Genomic DNA, 20,842 nt, shown 5'->3' with positions numbered 1-20,842 from the left:
AATGGAGAACACCTTCAGATCACAGAAAAGGAGACTCGGGGGGCAGGGAGACTGGCAGATTTGTCTAACACTGACTTCACGGGAGGCCTGGGTAAGAACCCAGAGGTCCTAGGCAGCGAACTCTCGGAATGAAATCGAGGTCCAGCCCTAATGTCCAGTGCTTCGGGCCGGGGCACAGATAATACAGATATTCAGTGATCCAGGGGTCAACATTCCCACCGGGTGGCCTAAGCGCTGGCCCGGGTGTTGGGGGTGCCGTGCCCCTGGCGAGAAGACGGCTGAACTAGAAGGCAGGGTGGGCGGGCCCCCGGGCGCGCTAGGCGCTCAGCAGCTCTCCGCGCTGGCGGCGGGCCAAGGCCAGGGCCACCCCGGTCCGGCCCGGCCGGGTCCCGGGCAGCGAGTGGAAAACAACCTGGCCGCAGACAATTGACAAAGGCGCGAGAGCGGGCCGCCCTTCCGCGGCGCACGCACGCGCGCAGCGTGGGCAGAGCCGCGCCCGCCCGCGCCCTCCGTGGGACCCGCGGCGCCGAGGCCCAGACGCCGCGCGGGGCAGGGGAGCCGGGCGCCCCTGGCGCCCCCGCGGCTGCGTCGCCGGAGGCAGAGATCCGCGAGGTGAGGGCTGCCGGCTATTGGGGCGGGGTGGGCGCGGAGAGGGGGGGCGCTCGGATTCAAGTGGGGAGGTGGGGAGCGCGGAAGCCGCGACGCCCGGTCCCAGGTGGCGCGGTGAGCTTTGTTTGCGTCACGGGTGTTACGGGCATGCTGGCAACCTGATCCATGTGACCTTTTACAGGTGGAAAACTAAGGCCCAGAGAGGTAAGGTGGCCTAAAAAAAAAAAAAAAACAAACTTAACCCCTGCCTGCTTCAGTGTAGGATTTGGGGTGACTTTTAATAAGAACCCATAGGTTAAAACAATGGAAAATGCAAACAATATTAAAGAATCTTTGAGAAGGAAAATATAATTGTGACTAGTCAGTCCAGGCCAGGGGAAAAGGGAAAGGAAATTTGCCTCCCTGCGGTGAGCCGCCTTGGCCAAGGAGCCCCAGAAGGTTGTGCCAAAGCTGGGACCGAGAGAGCCCCGGGGCTGTCCCGCTCCCCCTACAGTGCTCCGTGCACAGTGAGCGCTCAAAACTTGGAGGGGAGTAGAGAAACTTGACAGCAGCCTGCCCACATGCTTAACCTTCTGGGGATCCCCGACCCCTTAGAAATCTGAGTCTCTCCCCGCCCCAAGGTTCACACATAACCTTGCACACGGTTTCAGGTCTGAATGAAGCATTCTGCTGTAAGAAGTGACTGAAGGCTGACATTCAGGCTGTGCTGTTCAGAGCATTCTTTTGCTCCTTTAAAGGGAGGCAGCTGGGAAAGAAGTGAGTCCAATTAGACAGTCAGTCCAGTGTCCTGACCCTGCTAGCTGTGTGATCTTGGACCAGTAGTTTAACCTCTCCAGGGCCCAGTTTTACCTGTGAAATAGGGATAAGATTGTCTGCTTCATCCTTCAAGTTGTATTCAGACTTAAGAATGAAGGCTGAGCCCTTCTGTGCTGGTGCACAGAATCCAGTGGCCCGCTGCTGTGCCAGTTAGGAAAGGTGATGCTCTGGGAGAAATTGGGCTGTGTCTGAAATAATTAAAAAAAACTATAAACATGAAACTCTAAAGTGAACCCTGTTATGACTTAGAAGCAGCCGCACATGTTGTAATGACGATAGCCTAAATAAAACCACAGCAATGCCTGGCATCAGTATTTGGCCCAAGGTGAAATGCTGAGAGTAGAAGCTACCAGACATTCTTTTTTTTTTTAATTTTTAATTTTTTAGTGTTTATTTATTTTTGAGAGAGAGAGAGACAGCATGAGCAGGGGAGGGGCAGAGAGAGAGGGAGACACAGAATCCGAAGCAGGCTCCAGGCTCTGAGCCATCAGCCCAGAGCCGGACGCGGGGCTCGAACTCACGGACCGTGAGATCGTGACCTGAGCTGAAGTCCGATGCTCAACCAACTGAGCCACCCAGGTGCCTCTGAGAGAGAGAGAGAGAGAGAGAGAGAGAGCGCCCCAAGCAGGCTCCACACACAGTGTGGAGCCCAACTCAGGGCTTGATCCCATCAACCCTCAGGGATGATGACCTGAGGCTAAATCAAGAGTTGGACTCTCAACCCACTGAGCCCCTGGGGTCCCCTGAAGCTACCAGACATTCTAACAAGGACGGTTTATTGGGCCTCGCTTGCCTTTTTCGGATGGAGCCAACACCTGTATAGCTTGGTTTTCCATGAGAGGATAGAGGAGGGCATACATGAGGGCCTGGGCAACACACAGTCTTACCAGGTGATGGGGGCTCAGCTGAGTCCCTGCCAGGGGACAGGAGTTGCTGGCAGCTGGCTCTCATCCCTCTTCGATCAGCAGCTTGCCATGGTAAACAGTGCTTCCGTTGAGTCTATTCTAGATCAAATAAATGGCTTTTTATTTAACTCCCGAGGCGGGTGTTTGAGCGCTGTAACCGAAGCAAAATGGCGTTTGTTGAGCTTGATTGTCCAAAGCCTATTGGTTGTTCATTAGGAGTTTTAAAGTCTGTGGATCCAAAATTGTGAGGACAGGGCCTGGGCAGGCCTACTTACCTATAAAAAGAACTGCTCTTACAAAAGGCTGTGTGGTCTCCTTTCTCTACCATTTTAGACCTTGCAAATAGAGTCAGGGAAATATGGCTTAGGGCAAATAGCTGCTATTTAATTTGGATTAAGACACACACTACCTGTCTGGTGGCTTACATTCCTCTCTGGGTATTTATAAAGGAGAGTTTTTCCTCGGAAACAGAGAATGTGTATGTGTGCGTCTGGGATGCCTCTTGCCTCCTCTCTGTCTCACCTTCAGCCAGTCATTTCTCAACCTTTTTTTTTTTTTGCAAGCTCAGGGACTTTGGCAAGTTCCTTCCCTTCCCGGCTCCCTGGCCTGATTTTGTTTCACAGTAACTCTGTTACAAAGTTGTTTTTTCTCTTAAAGTAAGTGGTACACCCATGGCGAGGCTTGAACTCACAACCCCAAGATCAAGAGTCACCTGTTCTACCAACTGAACTAGCCAGGCGCTCCTACAAAGTTTTTTCTCTAAAAAAAATTTTTTTAATGTTTGTTTATTTTTCGAGAGAGAGAGACAGTGAGCAGGGGCAGGGCAGAGAGAGGGAGACACAGAATCTGAAGCAGGCTCCAGGCTCTGAGCTGTCAGCACAGAGCCCGATGCGGGGCTGGAACTCACAGACCGTGAGATCATGACCTGAGCCGAAGTCGGATGCTCAACCGACTGAACCACCCAGGTGCCCCTAGAGTTTTTTCTAATTTGACCTTTAGGTTCCAAACATTTGGTGCCCCATAGGACGACATCAGGCAAACGCGCTCACTCCCTCAGGCCAAGGTTCTTCCTTATTTGAACACAGCCCACGCAGGCCTTTCCAGACTGGCTGTCTTCATTCTTTAAACAGTTCTTTAGTAGGAAAAGCAGAATTTCTCAAGAAAGGATCTACAGACTACTTGCATCAGAATCACTTAGGGACTTGCTGAAATGAGCCATCCCTGACCTCCTGAATCAGAATCTTCAAGAGTGGGGACAGGGCACCAGGGTGGCTGAGTCAGTTGGGCCCTTGGTTTCGGCGCAGGTCATGATCTCATGGCACAGAGCCTGCTTGGCATTCTTTGTCTCTCTCCTCTCTCTCTGCCTCACCCCCACCCCCGCCCCTGCTCCTGCTCTTTCTCGAATGAACATTAAATACGTACATACATAATAAACTTAAAAAAAAAAATCTTCAAGAATGGGGGCAAGAATTTGCCTGCTTGACCAGTGCTCCTGTTGGTTCTTGTGCACCTTTGGTTATCAGTGTGTGTGTTGGAGGTGGGGATTGGTAATGGGGGACTACATATTCTTTATAACATTCCGCATCGTTTGTCTAAATTATGTAAGGAGTGAGAGCCTCTTTTGTAATTTGAACAAAGCGTAATGTCCAAGGAGGACATATGGGTGGCAAGTAAGCACTTGAAAAGATGCCGCAGATAATTCATCATTAGGGAAATGCATGTCAAAACCATAATGAGATATCACTTGCTACCTATTGGGATGGCTAAAAAAGACTGACTAGAGGATAACTGATGAGGATGTGGAGGAACTAGAAGTCACATACACTGTCGGTGGAAATGTAAAGCGGTACCACCACTTTTGAAAAGTTTGACATTTTCTTAAAAAGTTAAAGGGGCGCCTGGGTGGCTCAGTCAGTGAAGCATCCAGCTTCGCTCAGGTCCTGATCTCACAGTTCACGAGTTCGAGCCCCGCATCAGACTCTGTGCTGACAGCTCAGAGCCTGGAGCCTGCCTCAATTCTGTGTCTCCCTCTCTCTCTGCTCCCCCCCACCCCGTCCCGCCCCCCGCACTCATGCGCTCTCTCTCTCTCTGTCTCTCAAAAATAAATAATAAACATTAAAACATTGAAAGGTAAGTCATGTAAGCCAGACAGTACATCTCTCCATCTAGCTCTGTTGTAATAAATGGAAAACAACCAATTGTTTATCCAGTGTGATAAATAGAAAACAACCATTGTGCTGTATCCATGCAGTCGAATACCACTCAGCATTTAAAAAGTAATGAACTCTTGATACATGCCACAACATGGATAGATCTCAAAAGAATTTTGCTGAAAAGAGAAGAAAAAGGCCAGACCAAACAGAGCACATAGTCTATAATTCCACTGATATAAAATTCGAGGGGAGTTGCTATCTCTCACCTGACCTTGAGCTTTTTGGTGGCCCCTGAGAGTTGTATATGATTATGCTAGTCTGACTCCACTTGTTACAGTGCCATTGGCAATTTGATCATTATTCTGCTGGTTCATCCGCATCATTCATTCATTCAGTTAATTGAGCACTTACCATATGCTAGATCTGGAGTCGGCACTAGGTGATGTGTTGGAAAACAGATGTCATCCTCCCCCTGGCAGGGCTTACACTTTATTGAATGAAACTGTAAAACAAATAGAATAAGAAAAATACTTACTGGGGGGGAAAGGAGTAGTTTTTTGGAAGGAGGATGGGAATCAAGGGAAAGCTTGTCTGGGTTCCAAGCAGTCAGTTGCATGTTTTTGAAAGACGCTCCACTCTGGTGCTGTGCATCCAGTCAGGAGACTTAGCAGTCGTCCAGGAGAAAGGTGGTAGAGGTTTAGACTCAGGTGGTCTTGGAGATGGAAAGCACTGGAAGGACTGACAGCTGGCCTTAAGCAAACTGAGCAGATCCCAGAGGTTGACACTGATCAACATTTTTGAATTGTGTAGTTTTATCAGTTTTTAGTTCATATTATTGTCCTATGATTCCCCCCACCCTCCGTCCCAGCCTCCATCACCCTTGTCTTACTCCCTAGAGAGACTCCTTAAAAGGGGCACCTGGGCAGCTCAGTTAGGGAAGCATCTGACTCTTGGTTTCAGCTCAGGTCATGACTGCACAGTTCGTGAGTTCAAGCCCTGAGTTGCTGACAGTGCGGAGCCTGCTTGGGATTCTCTCACTGCCTCTCCCCTGCTCGTGCTCTCTCTCTCTCTCTCTCTCTCTGTCTCTCTCAAAATAAATAAATAAACTTAAAAAATATATAAATCTTTAAAAAAGAGAGAGAGAGAGATAGACAGACAGACACTCTCTAGAAAGATGTCATCACCTTGTGGGGCCAGTTACCCTAGCTTACAACATTCCTTTGATCCACTGGCCTAGTTGCCTTTCAGTAAGAGAATGAGGATAGTCTGGTATGACCTGTTACTCTGTTTTTGTTTTTTCTTAACCTATGCTGGCTCCCAGTGATCTCGGTTTCCCTTTCTAATGGCTGGCAGGCCATCTGTTTTACTCAAGTGGCAGAAGCCCAGCTCAGAGTGGCCAAGTCTGAAGAGGCATGGGGAAAGAAAATGTACTAGCTCAAAAAAAAATCCAAAGTCAATCAGTGTCCATCACGGCTGGACTGAGTAATGTCATCAAGGCTCAGTCTCACGATCCCTCCATTCTCAGCTCCATTTCTTTGGTGTTAGCTGCATCCTGAGTCAGGCTCTGGTGTATCGTTCCTATTACTTAGTATTGTCATCATAATCAGCTGTTCTTGCCGTCTGCTTGAATGTGACCAGCCAAGTGTCCTTAGACATTTCTTGATCCACTGGATCCATGGTGATGCTATCCTTTACAGTTTGACATTAAGAGTAACAAAAGCAACTGCTACAATTACTGATAACTTACCTTATACCAGGCACTCTGTTGAGACGCTTTACATGGATGATCTTATGAAACCTTATAATCACCCTACAAAGAAGGTTATATCATTATCCCAGAAAAGCCAGCCAGTTGATTGCAGAATCAGAATTTGAAATCAGGTTTCCCCGCTCCAGGGTCTGGGCACCAAGCTTTCACACTGACTGCCTCCTAAGTCCCTCTTTAGGGCTAAGAAGAGGAAAGCAAAGCCATCAAATAGTGTGCCTATTTCTTTCTTTTTCTTTTTTTTTTTTTAATTTTTTTTTTTATGTTTATTTATTTTGAGACAGAGAGAGACAGGGCATGCACGGGGGAGGGGCAGAGAGAGAGGGACACACAGAACCGGAAGCAGGCTCCAGGCTCTGAGCCATCAGCCCAGAGCCCGACGCGGGGCTCGAACTCACGGAACGTGAGATTGTGACCTGAGCTGAAGTCGGACGCTTAACTGACTGAGCCATCCAGGCGCCCCTATTTCTTACTTTTTCTGAACATGCATCTTAAAATATACGTGGCAGTCATAGTAGGGGCAGAGCTTTGGAAGTTATTCTTATAATTTTATCAATCCCAGCTCCTTCTGGGTGTTTAGAGTTTTGGAAGCTCTTTGTAGAGGACCTTCCTCTCTGACTGTCGTGTATGTCTTTGTAATTTTTTTTAAGTTTTTTTTTTTAATGTTTATTTATTTTAGAGAGAGAGAGAGAGAGCACGTGAGTGGGGGGACAGAGAGAGAGGGAGACATAGAATCTGAAGCAGGCTCCAGGATTATCAGCACAGAGCCTGACGCAGGGCTCGAACTCATGAACTGTGAGATCATGACCTGAGCCGAAGTCGGACGCTTAACCGACTGAGCCACCCAGGTGCCCCCCCCCTTTTTAAATTTTTATTGTGTGTGTGTGTGTGTGTGTGTGTGTGTGTGTGTATGTTTTTATAAACCAGGCACCAGGTTAGGCAGGATCCTAGCATGGCTACTCTTGGTTCTATAGGTGTTTCCTTCGTTTGTTTTTCAACAAAGTCTTTTGCTATCATGATGCTCGAACTGCACCTTTGACAATCTTCCATGAACCCTTATCTTTACAGTCTCAGACCAGATGCACACGTCTTACTTTTTTTTTTAATCTTAAGTATTGAAATTGATCTCTGTCTAAAACCTGGGGTGGGAGGCGCATGGATGTTGGACTTTCTCTTCTGTGACATTTTACCTTCTGAAAGAACTTTAAGGTGACAGTTTCCCTTTCCCCAGGGATCTACTTCTTCTGTTCAGTTCTTTGGACTGATCTGACTTACATATTCTTTAAATTATTTTTTAAATGATCTCTAAACGTGGGGCTCGAACTCACAGCCCTGGTATCAAGAGTCATATGCTCCACCAACCGAGCCAGCCAGGGGTCCCTGGTTAGAATTAGATTTGATGCATCATTTCCCCTTGTCACTTCTTCTGTCTTGAAAGGGATGAAATAATCAGGATGTCCATAACATTTACCTAGTTAGTCCTTCTGCTTTTAGTGGAAAGAAACTTGGGGCAAATGACCAGATGTTTTATTTTTTTAATTATTTTTTTTTAATCAATTTTTTTTGAGTCTGAACATTTAAATTTTTTTTTAATGTTTATTTATTTTTGAGACAGAGAGAGACAGAGCATGAGTGGGGGAGGGTCAGAGAGAGGGAGACACAGAATCTGAAACAGGCTCCAGGCTCTGAGCCGTCAGCACAGAGCCCGATGCGGGGCTTGAACTCACAGACCGTGAGATCATGACCTGAGCTGAAGTCGGAAGCTCAACTGCCTGAGCCACCCAGGCGCCCCAATAACCAGATGTTTTAAATACCTTGTCCTTATTGTAGAGCTGTTTCTTTTCTTGATCTTTATATCCTCAGAATCTAGGAAAGTGCTTGGCATAAGGTAGCTGCTCCAAGTATTTATTGAATGAACGTGTGCTGCAGAAAGAGCCGTTTTACACCATCCTGGAGTCTGAAGCTGTGGCTGCAGAACATTCAACAGGCATTTAAAAAAAAATTTGTTTTTTTAGTTTATTTATTTATTTTGAGAGAGAGAAAAAGCGAGCCTGAGTGGGGGAGGGGCACAGAGAGAGGGGGAGAGAGAATCCCAAGCGGGCTCCACGCTGTCAGCACAGAGCCCAATGTGGGGCTCGATCTCACAGACCGTGAGATCATGACCTGAGCCAAAATCAAGAGTTGGACGCTTAACCAACTGAGCCACCCAAGTGTCCCATGAACAGACTTTTTTTTTTTTTTTTTTTTTTTTTTTTTAGCACTGCCTGTATGCTAAACTGATGTTAGTTCTTAATTGGCTATTACAGGGCATGAAAGAGATCTCAGGAGTGAGCATGACTGGACTGTAAGAAAAGCCATGTTTTCTGAGCATGTTCTCTGAGACCAGAGTTCTTATCAGGCCAGACCAGGAAATGGAACAGGGACACACAGCCTGCTTTCCCAGGCTTTTGAGTTCCACTTGTCCAGAGAGAGTTGCAATGATAGTGGAAAACGTAAGCTATGTAATATTTTGTTTGTTTTTAACTTTTTATTTTGAAATACATCCAGGCAGGAATAAGGCATACAGGCTTGTTTAACGGCAAGTTGCAAGGACAGTACCAGGGTTTCTGTATGTCCTTGGCCAAGTTCCTCCAGTGGTTCTCTCTTATTGAAATATAGCACACTATCAAAACCAGGAAATTGGCATCGGCACACTATTTGTGAATGCTTGTTTTATGTTCTTATATCACATGGCAAATTTGTGTAACTATCACTTCGATTAAGACACACAGTTCTTCCTCGTGTTCTTTCTTTACAGTAACACCCCCATGCCCTTCCCCCTTGTCCCTAACCAGGTGACCCCTATCTGGCCTCTGTCTTTATAATTTCGTTTGTTTCATAAGTGGAATCACACAGTGTGTGACATTTTGAGACACAGTATAATACCTTCAAGAGCCATCCAAGTTATTGCAATGTATCAGTATTTTATTCCCGGTTCCTTCTGGGTGATCAGTGATATTGGATCTGCCACAGTTGTTGTTGTTTTAAAGCATTCACCTATTAAAACAACATTTTGATTGTTTCCAGTTTGGCTATTACAAATCAAACTTCTACGAGCATTTGTGGACAGGTTTTTGTATGGACTTAAGTTTTCTTTCTCTGGAATAGATGCCCTGAGGTATGATTGCTGCTAAGTGTTTCTTTTTCTTTTCTTTTCTTTTTTTTTTTTTTAACATTTATTTATTTTTGAGAGACAGAGAGAGACAGAGCACAAGTGGGGGAGGGGAAGAGAGAGAAGGAGACACAGAATCCGAAGCAGGCTCCAGGCTCTGAGCTGTCAGCATAGAGCCTGATGCGGGGCTTGAACCCGTGAACCGTGAGATCATGACCTGAGCCGAAGTTGGACGCTCAGCTGAGCCACCCAGGTGCCCCTGTGTATGTTTCGTGTTTAAAGAAACTGACAAACTATTTTCCAGAGTGGCTGTACCCCTTTATATTCCTGCCAGTAATATATGAGAGACCCAGTTTGCCCACATCCTTGCCAATAGTTAATGTTATTTTGGTGACAGCTTTATTGAGATATAATATGTATCATATAATTCGCCCATCGAGGATGCACAAATCAATGGTTTTTAGTATATTCACTGAGTTGTGCAACCATCACCACGATAAATTTAGAACATTTTCATCATCCCTAAAAGAAACCCTGTACCCCATAGCCACCAACATCCCTATCCCTTCAGCCTAGGAAATCAATCATCTGCTTTCTGTTTCTACAGATTCGCCTGTTCTGGACATTTCACATAAACCAAATCATAAAATAAGTGGTCCTTTATGACTGATTTCTTTGACTGACTTCTAGCATAATGTTTTCAAGATTCATCCATGTTGGAGCACGTATCAGGAGTACTTCCTTCCTTTTCATTGCCAAGTAATATATTTTTAAAGAAATAAAAGTGTGTTCCTTTCCATTACACAGACTATAAGAGATAACAAAATGCTGTTCCAGAGAGGTTTTGCCAGGCCTGCTTGGAGGTCTAGATTTCAATTAACCTAAGTGCAAATTAATGCCATTTTAAATAGTTAGCAGTTCTCTATAAAGTATTATTTGTGCTTTTTGTTTATTTAGCAAGAGTTCTGAGTAGTGGAACCTGAGTAGTTCTCCTGAAATCCTATTGGGATCTTTCTAGAGAACCTATGCTCTGGGTAGTGAGTGTCAGCGGATCAGGCCAGGGACAGGTCAGCAGGCCACAGGCAGTGTTCAGAAGCTGGAACAGAACTGTGCACCAGACAGATGCATTCCGAGAACTTTCTAGGCCCATTGCTCTCTGCAGTCAGTTTACATAATATCTGATGGCCCAGGACAGAAATTTCTGCTGCTACTCATGCCTCCCAAAGGACCACTGACATCCGCAAGTGTCTTCAGTATTGTGAGGCACGGGGGGGACACGAGGTGAATGGGTGTTTATCTTGTCTCTAAGTGCTTAGTGTCTAGCCAGGAAGATGAGGCCTGGTCCTAAATGACCCTAAACAACCAAGTGCAAGTTTAAATGGGATGTGTGCCATTTTAAATATTAGGAAATATTTTAACCATCCAGAAAAAAAAAACAAAGAACAGTGCAACAAATACCATGTTCTTACCATCTATCTATGTTTAATTTTAACATTTTTGCCATATGTGCTTCATTATTTTTAAGCAACTAGAACCTCTCAGGTCCTCATCAATAAAAAGGAAGGAACTGTTGATACATTCAACGGTTTACAGGAATCTCCAGGGAATTGTGCTGATTGAATAGTCAGTCCTAAAAAGCTTACACGCTATAATGATTTTGTTTACATACATTCTTAAAATGACAGGATTATAGAAATGGAGAACTGATTTCTTTTAATTTTTTTTTTTTTGATGTTTATTTTTGACAGAGAGAGAGAGAGGCAGAGCATGAGCAGGGGAGGGGCAGAGAGAGAGGGAGACACAGAATCCAAAGCAGGCTCCAGGCTCTGAGCTGTCAGCACAGTGCCCAACGTGGGGCTCGAACTCAAGAACCATAAGATCATGACCTGAGCCAAAGTTGGACGCTTAACCGACTGAGCCACCCAGGAGCCCCAAGAGAACTGATTTCTTGGGGGCCAGGGGTTAAGGATGGGATGGGGTTGGGTGAAAAGGGACCCTTGTATCAATGCCAGTATCCTGGCTATGAGATTGTGTTGCAAAATGTTACCATTGAGGAAACTGGGTAAAGGGTACATGGAACCAATGTATTACTTATTATAACTGCATGTGAATCTCTATCTCAAAATTAAAAGCTTAACTTAAAAAACCCCAAACCCTCAGATGCCATTAAGTCATTTTGGATACTGTCTTAAATTCTGTTTCTCTGCTTCCCTTTCCAGAGGTTACTACCATTTGAATTTATTGCTAATCACTTCCACAAAAATTTAAAAAAAATTTTTTAATGTTTATTTATTTTTGAGAAATGAGAGAGAATGTGAGCCGAGGAGGGGCAGTGAGAGAGGGAGACAGAGGAGCTGAAGTGGGCTCTGTTCACAGAGAGCCCACTGTGAACCCACGAACTGTGAGATCATGACCTGATCGGAAGTCGGATGCTTAACCGACTGAGACATGCCGGTGCCCCACTTCCACAAAATTTTTAATAGTGGTGTTCCATATGTATATATCTCTAAACACTATCTAGCATTGTTTTACGTATTTTAAATTTTAGAAAATAGTATTATAATCTATGTGCCCTTCTGGAACTTTCTTTCAACCCCACCCCCCTTCTAGAACTTTCTTTTTTTTCCGTTTCTTTACAGTGTTTGTGAGGCTATCCATGTTGATACATGAATTTATAGTTTGTTCATTTTCACTGTTGTTCAGAATTCCATGATATGTATATATTACAAGTTATTTACCCACTCTCCTGTTGATGGACATTGAGATAGTTTCTAATTTCCAGTCATTATCAGCAGTGCTAGAGTGAACATTCTTGTGTCCATTTCTTGTGTATATGTGAAGAAGTTTCTTGAAGACAGGATATATCTAGGAGTAGAACTGATTGGCCTGACACTGTGAGCATTTTTAACTTTTCTAGTCGTTGCCAAATTGCTCTTTGCAGTGGTTGTAATAATTTACATTACCGTATCAGTACGTGAGACTTCCCCATTCACCTACAGTCTCACCATTTTTATATTTTGCCAATCTGATGAGCATGAAATGGTATCTCATGGCAGTTTTAATTATTCATATTTGCCTAGTTACTAGGGAATCTTTTCTTCTTTTTAAAATGTTTATTTATTTATTTTGAGAGAGAGAAAGAGATTCCCAAGCAGGCTCCACTCTCAGCACAGAGCCCGACTCGGGGATTGATCTCAGGACTGTGAGACCCTGACCTGAGCTGAAATCAGGAGTTGGATGCTTAACTGACTGAGCCACTCAGGCGCCCCACAAGTGAGTCTTTTCATTCGTGTGTTAGGCATTAAAAAAATGTTTTTTTAATGTTTTTTCTTGAGAGAGAGAGAGAGAAAGGGAGAGAGACAGACAGAGCCTGAGTTGGGAGGGGCAGAGAGAGAGGGAGACACAGAATCCGAAGCAGGCTTCGGGCTCTGAGCTGTCAATACAGAGCCTGATGTGGGGCTCAAACTCATGAACTGTGAGATCATGACCTGAGCCACAGTCGGATGCTAAATGACTGAGTCACCCAGTTGCCCCGTGTATTAGGCATTTTAATTTCTTTTGTCAATACCTATTCACACCTCTATCAGCCGCAGTTTAGTTGGAGAGAACACAAGTCATTCTGTTTTAACCAGTCGGGTATTTAAAAGAGTGTATTAGGTGCTTACCATAGCAGCAGAGCGGCTGGACAAGCAGACCACAGAAATAGGCCACTAGGAATGAATCCCAAGGCCATGCTACAGGAACGCCCCTCCAGAGGCATTGCTACCCTCTGCAACAATCAGGAAATTAGAGAATTGGGATGCTGCTGGCCCTACTGCTGGCTTCAGAATTCCATGACTTTAGCCACAATCTTTTGCCAGAATTGATGACTTTAAACCGTGCAGTACCTGCCCCATTAAATGGATATCTCAAGCATCACCTCTCTTCTTACTTAGCTCAGTTCTAAACTCAGTGCTCACGTGAGACCATCTGATTGGTGGGGCTGAAAACGCGTGTTGGAATGTTAGCTGCAAGGAAGCTGGGGTTTAGCTGTCCAATTTCAGTATTACAGGATGACTTAATAGGAGGAGGTTAACATTGACATTGAATGAACCAATATATTGTATGTGCAACAGTATGCTTTGCTTTTCTTTTAAAATTTTTTTTTTCAACGTTTTTTATTTATTTTTGGGACAGAGAGAGACAGAGCATGAACGGGGGAGGGGCAGAGAGAGAGGGAGACACAGAATCGGAAACAGGCTCCAGGCTCCGAGCCATCAGCCCAGAGCCTGACGCGGGGCTCGAACTCACAGACCGCGAGATCGTGACCTGGCTGAAGTCAGACGCTTAACCGACTGCGCCACCCAGGCGCCCCTGCTTTTCTTTTAAATTGCCTGGCTTTAGTGATTCATAGAAGGTTCTTTATGTAGTGTAGATAATTCAACTTTTTGCAGGTTACATTCATCACAAATATCTTCTGGTTGGAGGCATCTCTTTTCCTTTTGATTGTAGAATTGTTTGATGAACAGAACATTTCAATATTACTGTCATCAGATTTATCAGTCTTGTCCAATCTTTTCTTTTGGGGTTTCTTTTATGTCTTGTCAAAGAAATCCTCAGAGAACATAAAAATATTTTCCTATGGGAACGCCTAGGTGGCTCAGTCTGTTAAGTGTCTGACTCTTGATTTCAACTCAGGTCATGGTCCCAGAGTTATAGGATCCAGCCCCGCACTGGGCTGTAAGCTGAGGTGGCGCCTGCTTGGGATTCTCTCTCTCCCTTTCTCTGTGGCCCTCCCCGCGGGGCACACATGTACTCTCTCCCTCTCTCAAAATAAATAAACAAAAATATAAAAATATTTTTTCTATGTTTTCTTCTAAGAATTTTAGAGTTTCATATTTGACCTTTAGGTCTTTAACCATCTGGAGTTTATTTGAGTGTGATATGGGATTACATTTGTTTATTTTTCTATATGGGAGGCCGCTTATCCTATGACCATCCTTTTCTCAGTGACTTATACTTACGTCATATAAAACGTTTCCATTTTTATCGTGGTCTATTTCTGGGCTGTCTAATCTGTCCTACTAATGTGTTTGCCCTGTATCAACACCATCGTTTTTAATTACTATTGGCTTTCAAGTAGTTCTAGATAGCTCATAGGACAGGTCCCCCACCTTGTTCTTCAGGATTGCCTTAGCCAGTCTTAGCCTTTTACTCTTCCATATATGTTTTAGAATTATCTTGTTGTGTTTTAGCAAAAAAGCAAAAAGTGAAACTCTGTTGGGAGTTTCATTGGAACTGGAATTGAATCTGGTTGGGGAAAATTTTTTTCGTTTCTTTGTGATATTGAGTCTTCCTATCTATGAACATAGTGTATCCCTACTTACAATTGTTTCTTCAATTCAGTAAGTTCAATAAAATTTTATAATTTTTTCATGAAGATCTTATATATCTTTTGTTAAATTAAGATATTTCAGAAGGAATAAATAATATTTGTCTTTATTATATTATCAAACCTTTTTATCTTTAAATTGCATTTAAAATATATTGTTGGCATATACAGTAATATGCTTTATTTTTGAATATTAATATCCAGCAAAATTGAGGAACTCTCACTTTTTCTTACGTTTAGTTTTTAGTTCATATTAAAGCGATGAAAGCATATAATCTAAAGAGATGGGTGGTTGTATATTTGTTATGAGAAACAGAAACAGATGATTCTCCAATGTTTATTATGAAAAACAGCTTATTCTATTTCCTTCCTGACCCAGGCATGACCAGGCAATTCCTTCTATCATTTTTCACTGATTATTTAAAACTTTATTTCCTTGTTTTTTTGTTTTGTTTTGTTTTGTCTTTTTACTTCCTTGTTTTTAAATAGCATGTATGTACTGTTAATTCTTGAGCTTTTGATTTAGGTATTGTTCTTTGACTTTCTGCTATGGAAGATGAGGATTTAGGTTTTTGGTTTTTGTTTTTACTCCCCTGCCATTACACATGTATACCCCTCCCATTATCGTATTCTCCCAGTATAGTTATACATAATATTAATTACATCACTTGTATTATAATGTGTGTAAATTGTATTTATAACTGAACCAGGCGGTAACATACAATTACTTTCATTTTTTCTGCACAGTTTTTTTTTAACAACTGTGTTGTATTTGTTCTTCGGTTTGCCTCTTAGTTTTGTATGTATGATCTATGTGATTATCCCCTAAAGAAACACCATACTCTCTACCAATTCAATACATCTATTCTAAAGATATTCTATTACTTTCTAAAATACTCTAATTTGAACTGTTTGCCATCTGCCTGTAGCCAACAGTCAATCCTAGGATTTTCCTTCACCTGTCTGCGGATTTCCTTGGCTGCTCTCACATTTGATCACCAGAATATCTTCTTTATCCATTCATCCATCGGTGGACATTTGGGCTCTTTCCATACTTTGGCTATTGTTGCTAGTACTGCTATAAACATGGGGGTGCACGTGTCCCTTCGAAACAGCACACCTGTGTCCCGTGGATAAATGCCTAGTAGTGCAATTGCTGGGTCGTAGGGTAGTTCTATTTTTAATTTTTTGAGGAACCTCCATACTGTTTTCCAGAGTGGCTGCACCAGTTTGCATTCCCATGGAGACATTAACTTTCCATGGGCACTCAGAATAGCATTGGTCTACAACTGTTTCTGTTAATTTCACAGCTTTGGGTTACTTGGACCACATGTGTAATATCACTTTGAACCTAAAGCCCAGTGAAGGCAGGGCTACTTTTACGAATTTTCAGAGGGGATTTTTTTTTGGTCTTCTGTTGGACCCAGACCAAGATGACCTCATCTTCTGTGTGAGTGGGAGACTTTTTTTTTTTTTTTTTTTTTGATGCACCATTTCATTGGAGTCTTTTGGTGTCCCAGTTCTGTGAAGAAGCTTGTCTCCTGCTCCGGCCTGAACACGAGCACCGAAGTCCCTGGTTCACCGAGTTTGGCTATGCCCTCTTCCCTGCCCACCTCTCCACTTTGGGCCCCAGCTGCTCCTGCTCTGGTTTCTAGTTCCCTCTATTTGGGGGTCCTGCTATTCCCTTTATTCTCTTGCAAGCCCCACCAGGCCATGAAAAGGAAGTTGGTTATACCTGATCCAGCATTTCTGCGTGTTTTGTAGTAGGGGGTTTTCAGGCCATGTTGTCCACAGTATTGCCATTTGTACTTTTAAACCTAGAGATAAAGGGGTCATGGGAGTTTCAATGAGGGAAATTCCATCTGGCTGGGAGTATCAGGAAAGGCCTTAGGGAGGATGAATGTCCAAGGATAGTGTCCTGGGAGGGGGGCACAGCAGGTGCAAAAGCACAGAGGCAGGAAGTGAGTGTGCACACATGGAGGAAAGCACGTAGCTCTCTTTTGCTGAGAATGTCTGTGAAAGGGAAAAAATGAGGTTGGAGCCGGACCCCAGAGCAGCAGGGAGCTGCTAAAGCCTCACAGCATGGAACGCCGTGATCACAAGCTTCGATTCAGGAAGTTTAAACTGGAAGCACATCCAGGATGAATGGGTGTGGGGAGCAGCAGGAGGGAGAGGGGTTTGGATTTGGAAAGGTACTCCTACCTAGAGGCTGTGGAGATAGCCCAGGGGATGGGTTGTGAGGCCTGAATGAGGTAGTGGGGGTAGAAAGGAGGCAATCCCTGGGATAGAGGGTGCGATAGACTTGGCTGAACCAGATAAATAAATCTGGGTCAAGAGCTGGGGGTGGAGGGGGGTGGAATAGAAGAAAAGCTAGGCAAGCACATTATCTGGATCCTGGAAAATGTCAACAATGATCTGAGCTGCGTTCTGCCTTTTAAGATTATTCAGATACTGCCCACAAATGCTAACACATAGTTCATCTTGCAGTATGTAAGCTAGAGATGTTTTTAGGCCACTTGATGAATAGTTGTCTTTGGATTAGAGACAGCATGTTCCAGCAGAGCTCCCGGAAGTGAGTTGGGATATGTTTGCCTTTCCTAGAACCTGCTGACATGGCTGAACATGGGACTGATGAGCCGTCCTCCAGTACAGGGAGTCCCGACGGAGAAGGTCGGGACTCTGGGGACAGATTGTTGCTGCATCAGAGGCTGGCTGTCAGAGAGCTCATTGACACCGAGGCCTCCTACCTGCACATGCTCCAGCTCTGTGCCTCAGACATCAGGAGCCGCCTGCAGCAGGTACCTGGGTGGGGCTGCACACAGCCTCCCTTTACAGGGGCAAACGTGGGTCCTGGCTTCTGAGACTGCACGTCTCTTCCTGGGGCAGGCTTGATGGAGGGGAAGGCGTGGCGGGCGTGAAGTCACCTGGATGTGAGCCCCGGTACTTCCCTTTATGCTGGAGGCCATGCTACCTCCAGCAAAGCCTTTAACACATTGAAGCCTCCGTGTATTCATCTGCTGAATGGAGAGGAGTAATCACCTCAGAGAATTAAGTGAGCTAATGGATAAAATAGCCCTTTATCAGATTTAGAACAGATTGCTTAAAGTGACCTATACTATTTTTAAAAAAATGTTTATGTGTTTATTTTTGAGAGAGAGTGTGTGTGCATGTGAGCAGAGGGGAGAGGGCAGAGAGAGGGGGTGGGGTGGGGGTGGGGGGGAAGGTGGAGTGGCAGAGAGAATCCCAAACAGGCTCCTTGCTGTCAGTGCAGAGCCTGACAACGGGCTCGAACTCATGAACTGTGAGATCATGACCTGAGCTGAAATCAAGAGTTGGATGGTTATCTGACCGAGCCCCACCAGGCGCTCCCAAAACTGACCTATATTCTAATTGTCTCATTTAGGAGATGGTAACCTGGAGAAGTTTTCACTATGATGGGTTTTTACATATTTTTTTCTCCTGATTTCAGAAATAATACAGGCTCTCTTTATAAGATTTTAAGAATCCCTTAGCATGTAAGCTGAGTTAGGGCAATGCCTGTTTAGTTCAATATATCCCCCAGTTCTGGACACATAAATATTAGGCTTCAGTTCATTTTTTCTTGAATGAATGAAATACTCAAGTAGGAAATGTGGAAGGTGAAAGGCCTCTCATATTTTACCCTCCAGAAATGAGGGTTTTTCTCTGTAGGCATTAAACAAAAAATATAGATTGTTACTTACTCTAACAAAAATAAGAGCCTACTCTAGATATTTTTCTACAGTTAGCTTTTCCTACTTGATTTTGCATTCAGGATAGACACACACACACACACACACACACACACACACACACACACAGTGTCCTGTATGTGCCTGTGCACATATATAGATGTTCTGCATTCTGTCTCACGGTGGTACCACCAGTTAATAGTGGCTGGAGTTCAGAATACATCTCAAGGTAATGGTGGTGGGGGCCAAGTATATCAGAGCTGGAAGGAAGTCCAGCTTCCCACCCTTATATGACAGATGGGGAAACTGAGAGCAGAAAAATGATAGCCGCCAGCAAATCTAGGGGGAAAAAACCCAGTTCAGCTTTCATTCCATGCTGGGCACTCCATCCCTTCCTGTTTTCCCAGAGTGATAAGAGGACCTAATTTATACCTAATTTATAAAATTTTTCTAAGCCTTGCAGACATTCCACTGGGGCGGTCTCCCCAAGAGTCATAGGCCCCTAATGGTGTGAATGTTCTGGACTGCTCTCCAAAGCCCGTGAATAGAGCCACTCAACCCAAATCCCAGAGACTCCTATGGCTCCTTTGTTTCTTCTAGCTGCCCCAGGGAGACCTGGATGTCCTGTTCTCAAACATCGATGATGTCATTGAAGTGAACAGCAGATTTCTTCACGATCTCCAAGAGACAGCATCCAGGGAAGACGAACAAGTGCACTCAATTGGTAAGCAAAAGACAAGGCAGCTGTCAGCCTCAGATTCCCATGGAATTGTCCTCAGCATGTGGGCATTGCTGAACTGCCTCCAGAATTCCAGGGAAATGCAGATCAATGGGAGCTTCTTTTGGGGATTCCTGAAACACAGCGTGTCAGAGCTGGTAGGACTCTCAGATAATATCCAGCCCAGTCCCATCACTTTACAGAAGAGAAGACCGGGGCCCAGAGACAGGGAGGAACTAATGGGTCAGTGGCCTGGCTGAGCTTTTCATTATTTACTAGACGCAGTTATTTACTGAGCACCTGCCGATTCCTGTGCTGTGTGCTGGCATCACAGTATCAACAAGCGAGTCCACGTTCCCACTCTGAAAGGTCTGGCAAGTTAAAGTGACAGAAGATAAACAGATAAATAAGAGAATTTTAGGTAACAATTTGTAATTTGAAGAAAAGAAACAGTTGTAGTAACTTTGGGGCATGAGAGCAGTCCTCCTGAGAAGGGGACATTTGAGCTGAGACCTGACTATTGGGAAGGAGACAGCTCTGAGATCTGGAGGGAGAGCAGAGAGAGTGGCTGTGCAAAGGCCCTGAGACAGGGACGAGCCTAGAATGTTTGGAGGACGGACGGAAAGAAGGCTGGCATGGCTCCAGGGAAATTAGTGAGGAGTGTGTGTTAGGGGATAAGGTGGAAGAGGCAGAGAAGGACCAAATCACGTAGGGCCTTCTAGGCCATGGTAAGGAGTTTGGATTTTACTCCGAGTGTGATGAGAAACCATTGGCCAGTTTTGAGCGAGAAGGTGATATGGTCCGATTCATGCTTTTCAAAGACCTCTTTGGCCCTTGTGGACAGTGGGTTGTGAGGGGGTGGCGACAGTGGAACCATGAGACCAGCGGGAGCCTTCCTGTCGCCCAGCTGAGAGATGGTGGGAGTGTACTCATTCTGGAACGGTTAGGATGACTGTAGGGCATGAAGAAGGAGGGACAAGGGGGTATAAACCTCACACCCGTGTCCCTCATTCTCTTCTCATCTGCTGCCCTGGGGTCACTTGACAAAACTTGTAGGTCAGGGGTTTTTGAGTGGAGTTGGGGGAAGGCAGAGGAGAGGAGGAGGGGGGGGACACCCAGCACCGTGACCACCCTAGTGGCCTTTTACATCCCCAATCTTCTACCCTTTCCTAGACATGATGGGGCTTAAAAATAACAAACATCCAATTTTTAAAAAATGTGTTTATAATTATTTTTGTAAATGTTTATTTCAGAGACAGAGTGTGAGGGGGAAGGGGCAGAGAGAGGGTGGTGGGGACTGAGGATCCGAAGCACGGAGAGCCCAGTATGGGGCCCGAACTCACAAACCGCGAGATCATGACCTGAGCCGAAACCAAGAGTCAGATGCTTAGATGACTGAGCCACCCAGGCGCCCCACAAATATACAAATTTTGTAGAAATCCTACTTTCTGAGTGTTTACTAAATGCTTAGCATTGTCCTGATGTACATGTATTAACTCATTTAATCTTCACAACCACCCCGAAAGGTAGCTGCTGTCATCTCATTGTGCAGTTGAGGAAACAGAGGCACAGAGAGAGGAACTAACCTGCTCAAGGTCATTTGGCTAATGACGGAGCCGCTATTTGAATTCGGGCAGTTGGTCT

General features: G+C 44.7%; 1 protein-coding gene across 4 annotated transcripts in view; it reads left to right on the top strand.

The window, feature by feature from the left end:
* The first annotated feature begins 526 nt into the window (after positions 1-526).
* The window catches only part of ARHGEF37 (Rho guanine nucleotide exchange factor 37), a 54,192-nt gene continuing 33,876 nt past the window's right edge, over positions 527-20,842 (top strand). For 3 of the 4 annotated variants that reach the window (XR_006220731.1, XM_042994496.1, XM_042994482.1), the window contains exons 1-3: positions 527-612; positions 17,372-17,568; positions 19,081-19,204. Coding sequence is in view for 3 of the 4 variants with exons in the window: in XM_042994496.1 (XP_042850430.1) it covers positions 17,383-17,568; positions 19,081-19,204 (310 nt within the window). In the remaining variant the exon portion in view is untranslated. Of the gene's footprint in view, positions 613-804; positions 814-17,371; positions 17,569-19,080; positions 19,205-20,842 lie in introns of those variants that run through there. The other variant, XM_007093374.3, reaches the window with a different exon arrangement.

The sequence above is a fragment of the Panthera tigris genome, chromosome A1 (assembly GCF_018350195.1).
Source record: "Panthera tigris isolate Pti1 chromosome A1, P.tigris_Pti1_mat1.1, whole genome shotgun sequence".
NCBI classification, from domain to species: Eukaryota; Metazoa; Chordata; class Mammalia; order Carnivora; family Felidae; genus Panthera; species Panthera tigris.
Note: the sequence above shows the minus strand (reverse complement) of the source record. Positions and strands in the feature narration are given on the sequence as shown.